This window comes from Glandiceps talaboti, chromosome 9 (assembly GCF_964340395.1).
Source record: "Glandiceps talaboti chromosome 9, keGlaTala1.1, whole genome shotgun sequence".
Classification (NCBI taxonomy): domain Eukaryota; kingdom Metazoa; phylum Hemichordata; class Enteropneusta; family Spengelidae; genus Glandiceps; species Glandiceps talaboti.
This window is the reverse complement of record NC_135557.1, coordinates 24,298,681-24,306,374: the sequence shown is the minus strand read 5'-3', so window position 1 is coordinate 24,306,374 and position 7,694 is coordinate 24,298,681. Positions and strand designations below refer to the sequence as shown.

The 7,694-nt window shown below is 36.4% G+C and overlaps 1 protein-coding gene across 1 annotated transcript in view; it reads left to right on the top strand.

Annotated features, from left to right (window-relative positions):
- Nucleotides 1–1,379, top strand: part of LOC144440215 (uncharacterized) — a 7,529-nt gene extending 6,150 nt beyond the window's left edge. Inside the window, exon 6 of the mRNA XM_078129522.1 lies at nt 103–1,379. Coding sequence (XP_077985648.1) covers nt 103–227 — 125 coding nt within the window. The 3' untranslated portion in view covers nt 228–1,379. The remainder of the gene's footprint in view (nt 1–102) is intronic.
- Nucleotides 1,380–7,694: the final 6,315 nt, after the last annotated feature.

Below are 7,694 nucleotides of genomic sequence, written 5' to 3'. Positions count from 1 at the left end.
AGAGGGCAGAACTATATTATACCGCAAATATATTCTGCGCCTGAAAGAAAAGAAATAGCTAACCTCGGTTTATATTAAAGGACGACTTCTCTTTTTTCACAGCTTCAAGCGATGGCGATGGCGATGGTGATGGTGATGGCGATGGTGATAGTGATGCAAATCAGATAGTTGTTTCCATTGTTACTATGGTGACAGCCAGTATTTTCTGTAGAGTGATGACCTTGTAAATGTTGTGATCATCAAAGTCTACTGTTACTAGGACCAAACTAGTCCTTTTACTGTAACCATGGTAACCAGGACATTTCAACATTTTCATTTATAATTCTTCTTTTTATCTAAACAGAAAACTTCATTCTTAGCTTCTATCACAAAGTAATATTGACTAGACTAATGCATAATGATTTACAAGTTTGATTGTTTTTTGTTTCGATGAGGAGTGAGTTTTATTTTTTTTTATTTTTATTTTATGAAATAATTTCATCATGGCTTCCTACTTGAAAAATCAATGTGAAACAACATATGCCAAATCCTTGTTTGTAACCCAATAAATTATAAATTATTGATAAATGTGTAAATATTTGTTATTGTACGAACAATAACAAACTTTCAAGTATGAAACCATAATAAAATTGTTCGGTAAATTAAAAATCTAAAATAAAAACCCAATCCGTGGCCACTTTAATCGATCGCGAATTTTAAAAGTTGATTCCGAATAACTATAATTTGTGGGCATGAGAACAGAGTGACCACTGCAGATCTGTATACACGTGGTTGTCGTAACAGCAGTAGAAGAGTATAATTGTCGTAAAATGTCGTAAAACGCGAGAAATTATCATTCAATTGTTGGTTGGTATTCAAATTCTTGTATTTCTTAATCGGAAAGTGTACTATAAATAATCACTGTAATGTATACTCATATAAATAAACACTTTGATTGTTGATATTTTTATAAAACGTTTTATGAATATCACTTTATATATCGATGTATGAGTACTGTAGTAATGTTAACTCTTTACTATATAGGAAAATAAAGGATATCTTAAAAGATCAACTTCTCAAATGTGTTAATTAAAATGGCCATATGGGTCATGAGGATTTGGAATTTATTTTGGATTTTTAATACATAAAACAAGTTTATCATGATTTCCTACTTCAGTGAAAAATCAGTGTGAAACAATATATACCAAGTCTTTTTCTGTAACTCAATAAATTGAAAAAGCATAATAAATGTGTAAAATGTTTGCTATTGTACATACAATAACAAACTTTTTACACTATCTGTTGTAACTGTTTGCAATGTATTGAGTTACAAACACAGACGTAGTCAAAGTTGTTTCACATTGATAGTTCAAGAGAGAAGCCAAACAATCGTTTTATCAAATAAAAACCCAAAATAGACACCCAATCCTTTTCCATTTAAAATTAGTTTTCAAATATTATATCGTGTTTGTTTGTTTGTTTGTTTGTTTGTTTGTATTTCCTCGCACATGTGTGGGTTTTTTGGTTGTAGTTGTTGTATGTTAAAATAACATAAATATTTAAGGTCGAAATGTCTTTAACGACTTTAACAGTTACTGGTATGCAAATGACTGACACGTGATGACATTGCATCATACCGTGATACGTTTTGATTGGTTGGTTGTAGTGAAATACCCCGCGATGAATAGATACTTTTACTATGGGAATATTCAGCAGATGAACTGGTAATATCACTATGTTGTTTTAAACTGTGTGTGAATAGATGAGTTCAAGAAGTGTATATATATATATATATATATATATATATATATATATATATATATATATATATATATATATATATATATATATATGTAATATTTATATTTTCATCAAGTTCAACTTTTCCTAATACAGAAAGGGACAACTAAACTCGATTTGAATTTCCCAGATTATACAAATACTGCTTCGTGATTGGCTGATCTATCCTTTTTGGCACAGCTTTCCCTTTACAGTGTTTCCACTTCTATTTCTACTTCTATACCGTGTAAACATCCAAAAAGGATTATCATCACACAGGCGTGTCGTTGGCGGCGTCCTTTAGATCTAACCAGTGTTCAGGTGTGCCTCAAACCGGTATCCAGTAAAAACGTCCCCGGGTCAAAACGTCCCCGGTTTCCATAAGTCAAAACGTCCCCGGGTCAAAACGTCCCCAGGTCAAAACGTCCCCGTCTTTCTATTCTATTTCTATTTGTGTGTGTGTGTGTGTGTGTGTGTGTGTGTGTGTGTGTGTGTGTGAGTGCGTGTGTGTGTGTGTGTGTTACATTATATCCTTATTTCTTACTATTTCTTACATCACAATACAGTATAATGTGACTGCGTACCCACCTCGGGTGCCCAAAATACGTTTATGCGATTATGCGTAATCATTGTCTTGGGCAACCATCACTTTATTTACGGGAAATCAGACAGATTTGAGGTCGTAAAAGTCCTCCAATTTTTATGAAAATGAGCATGTAAATCACGAACAGAAAATGGTTCGGAATATGGGCATCGATACTTGACCGTGTTTTTAGGGAAGGAACGGAAACTGTTACACAGTCAAGTCTCTTGGTTAAATTTTGGTCATACCCGAGGACGTTTTGACCCGGGGACGTTTTGACCCGGGGACGTTTTGGTCATACCCGGGGACGTTTTGACCCGGGGACGTTTTGACCCGGGGACGTTATGACTGGTAACCCCTCAAACCATGGAAGTATTCGTGTTCAAACCAATATAGTGATCTAAGGGTGTGCACGATATATTAGATCGTTGATATCTGTCACATGGATCAATACATGACGTTGTTTATACGTGTCGTCAAACACCTAGTTATTGAAATGAATGTCCATTATTGCAGTAGCTCACATGGGTGTCAAGACAATAGGTACTAACATCGGAAGTCCAGTCATGGAAGTATAACCATAGACCCGTGGGTGGAGGGTCTGTGGTATAACCATGGATGTATTAGTGATACATCCATGGTATAACCCACCATGGTCCAGTCATGGAAGTAGAACCCCTTCCATGGTCCAGTGATGTCACTCAAGTTAAAGTGTTGTGTCCTTTGATTTCATTTCCTACCGTTACCACTGTCTTATCAGAGTTTACCAGCTTTGCATTAATTAGTAGATTCACTGGCTAATAGCCAATGGCCAATTAACACATTATGCAGTGAGCCAACTAATGGAAGTACTTGTACAGTCGGATCAGTAGATGTTTACACTCACTGTCCAATGTGTTAGCAAATAGCTAGTGAGTTTGTTCGAGGATTAGCAATCTACTAACTGATGTAAAAGTTGATAAATTCTGATAAGACTGCTGGTGATAGAAAATCGGAAAAAACAGCGAAAGGAAACAAAAGTTATGATGGCAGTATTTAAATTTTATTTAAAATATAGAGAAAATAAGAAACTAATATTAGAAATCCGGAAAATCGCGAGAAAAAATGAACTATTGGTCCTGTTTCCTGTGCGACAGAGAAAGTCGATTTCACTGGTTTATTTTATGTCTGAACTTAAGAGACGAGAATTCCTATCGACGAATATTCTACTTCTAAGCACTTCTTCGTGTGGGTTGGGAACGGGGTTGGGAGATTTTCAATTGTATGATGTCCCTGGTCACATTGATTTGTGGTGGTGGTGGGGGGGGGGGGGCGGGCATTGGTATAATTGCTCCTCTGTAATATGTGCTATGATATGAAATTTTCTTGACTACGCATACAACCACACATTATTGTCGACAATGGTGCGGAAATGATCACATGTTCTAACCATGCCAGAATTGTATTAATGTTTTACTTTTACATGTAATTATATTCAATAGATTGGAAAGAGAGGAGAATGTCGTATTTTAATTTTAATTTTTATGGCTCGGGACAAGCCTAGGAGGAGAAAGAACAATGTCATGAATATGTAATTACTGTGTTTGGGTTCTGACATGACACTTTTTATACACGTCGCCAAACACCTGGTTAGAGAAATGAATATCTTTTATTGCAATGGCTGACATGGCCTGGGTACAATAGGTACTAATATCGTATGTCCAGAGATGTAATAGGGTCTTTTTGTTTCATTTACACAATGACACTCATAAATATGCATGATCTATTGTTATCTCCTATGCCTGGCTTATTGTGATTTACCGGTAATTATTGTAACGAACATAGCGTCGCAGATTCAGGACTTGGACTGTGACCGCGGAGCTGCAATGCAGGAGAGGGCAGATTTGAAACTGTCTATTGTCTTTGCTTGTTGAATGAATAATGGTAAGAGATTCCATTCTGGAATAAGTACATATTTATAACACTTTTTTTTCTTGGCGATGATCGGGATGATGGAAGGATCAGTCATACACTAGTAGTTGAACGCGATAACGAGTTTGTTAGTTTATCAGCTTTAGTATAGCAAAGTTAGTCTGACCACTGCCCCGTGGTTTTCAAGGCATAGCTTACTGGCCCGTTGTTTTCAAGGCATGGCCAATGAAGCTTCCGTAGCACTGTCAGATACACTGGCTCAACTCTTATTGATTCTGGTGACAAACCGAGCTGATTTTGTTTCAAGTGCATTTTTGTGAACTTTGGGGTAATGGTCCCAGATGCTCGTACAAACCTTGGAGGAATTATAATTCATCCAAGTACAAACTCAGACCACTATCAATTTAGTGGCCCGAGGTGCAATATTCCAAACATGGTCGTACCAGGCCAAGGGACTTATATGCGGTTTGGACAGTCATGTAGATATCTTCGTAGTACCCCTAAAATACTTGATGTGATATTTTATATGTGGTGCTTCCATTCCATTCCACGTGATGTGAAAGTAGGAGTGGTGCTTGACAATTTTGAGAATATTGTCTCCCATTTCATAATTATATTATATTGCAACCGATTTCTTTTGTGGGTTTGAACTTTGCTGTATTGAATCCCATTTGCCAGTCCTTTCCCCATTTTTGTTAATTTGTTAATGTCGTCTTGCAAGATTTCACAATCCTTCATTGGATTTTATTTGACTGTATAATATACAGTCGTCTGCGAACAATCGCACATGTGATTTATCATTTGAATGATTTGAAAGATTTTGAAATGTTATCTCATCGATAAACGTATGAGTTTTAGAGTAACTGGACGGGGGTAGTAATCGGCATTTGGCCTATGTCATGATTCTGGTCCTATTACCATATGTATGGGGGAAAACTTGAAATTTCCACAATTCTAGCATTAAACGTGTAGCAGACTGGTATAACTCACAGTTGGAAACAGTGCTGTATCCCAAGCACATGTACGTCTATGGAATTGACCTTAGTCTCAGCTTCCTTGACGGCAGCGCTGTCCTAAATCATTAATACAAGACACAGTCATTACAGTACTGCCACACGTATTTCAATTGGTTGCAGAGAGGTATGCGGTAATTGTAATGGGTGTTGACTCGTTTTCAAACCCTGGGAACATTTCTAAAACGATACTCATTACTTGGCTCAGCAACTTGGAGGTAAGCTCAGCAAAAAATTTACATATCTCCACAATGTTTGCTAAATCTTAAATCATGCGGAAATAATCTTTCGCTTGAAAATGTACACGTAACTGCGATCGAAAATACCAATATATTCTACGTAGTTGAATCGCGGAATATTTATTTTCGCGGGCTGTACACACAACTATAGTCACTGTACTGTACACATAACGAGTTCCGATCTAGCGTGTTTACGGGAGAGGGATATGTACCAGACCTAAGGCTCACTGTTTGTCTGTGACTCTTCGTGTGAATGTAAAAGAAATAGGCAAGATCTGGCTATTTTGCTGTCATTTTCATTTCATCTAAGGAATTACATTTCTTAGCATTTAACCGCCATAGTAATCTGTAGAATCATAATTAAGCTAACCAAATCATATTAATTGAATGACGTCATTTTTCGATGTTCCCATAAATTACCGTTGACCTAATACTAACAAGTACAGAAAATGCACTTCAATTGAAACTTGCAACGCTATCGTAGCAATTCATCAGTTTGTTGTTACTCATTTGAAAACTTAAAATCAACTTATACGTGAAAACAACTAAGGTTTATGTGGGCGTCAAGTGTACTAGTATTTACTAGATGAACACAACATCTCTTGAAAGTTGTCCCATGTCCCTGACCTACTTTCATCGGAGTGGTAGTGATAACACATTGCTAATGATTTGTGACCTATTGACCTTGGAAATCACGATGGCCATGTGGTTGCATTAGTTAAGGAATTCAAAGCATATCATATGTGAGGCCAGTTAGGGTAACAAGATCAGTGATTAAAAATATTTAGAAACGAAAGTGTTAAATCTGTATGTAATGTGTTGATTTTAAGAATGATAGTTTTCTATTACAGGATGAGACGTTGCGGTTTGAAGATGTTTGGAAAAATCGTGTTCTTGGTTGTCATGGTAGCAGTGTCGCATAGTAAGTGAGAAAAAACCCCGATAGATTCACAGGCCAAGTTGAAAGAAATGGAATTTATAGCTTGTCATGGTCGTTCTACGTCACGACAACGCGCGTATATGTCACGAAAACGCGTGTCTACGTCACTGGTTCTGTTGTGTTCGAAATATGAGTCAAAATTTTCAAAATTTCTTTGATATTGCTGACGATGTTATAATTATGTCATTCTCCAATATTAAAATATTCGTGACCTAACGGTTGTCACTACTCGCCTAGCGACTCGTCGTGACAAAGGCCTCTCAGGTCTCTCGTACTTTTTTCCTTGGCTGAATGAAGAAAGATATTGAGGAATAACATCTCAATATTCTAGGAATACCGGGATATAAGCACAATGGTAAAGGTAACCTGATGAGGGCGGGGTACAACCCTTAATTGGCTATACTTAGAATTATATAACCGACTATTTGTGTTCATCTTTTTATTTTTTTTTTATTTATTCATTTATTCATATATGTATTTATTTATTTATTATTTATTTTATTATTTATTTATTTTTATTTTTTTTTGGGGGGGGGTGCTAGAAATGTTTCCTAACCATTTGGTTTAGAATATTTTTTTGTTTCTTTCGAGACGGCGAGTCTAAAATGGAGTTCAGGATATTTTAATGTTTTGGTCAATGTAATATACTTGGAATTGGGCTTTGACATCCACACCATACCATTCAGAATAGAAACCGACCTAGATAATCCCACTTTAGAAAAGACCTGTATAGTCTTAAATGAGGTATTGTATCGCAGCCAAAATGGGATCTAGAGTTGGAAGCATTGACTGAACAGGCTACTGGTATCCCCCTCCCCTTTAAAAAAAGAAAGAAAGAAAAGACAAGCAATAAAGAGAGCAAAGACGGAGACAGCTGTTCACTGTTGTCTAGTGCTAGTTATTTTAGAGTTCAGGAATGTTATTATGTAAACAGATCAAACCAGTAGTACGTGTTACTAGTATGTAGATGTCACGGCGGGGGGGGGGGGGGAGTGGATGGGTATACAAAGTAAAGCAGAGCTGGAAATCAAAGGTAGCCCACGACACGGTAAAAGTTTCTCTAGCAAGTCTCGGTCCCCTTGGAAAGAAGAACTGGCTACTAAGGAGCTACTAAGGATAAATAAATAAATAAATAAATAAATAAATAGATAAATAAATAAATAAATAAATAAATAAATAAGGTGGTAGTATGTCAGACCAATGAAACGTTAACACAAAACAATCTCAACTATCTTCATTTCAGCTAGTGT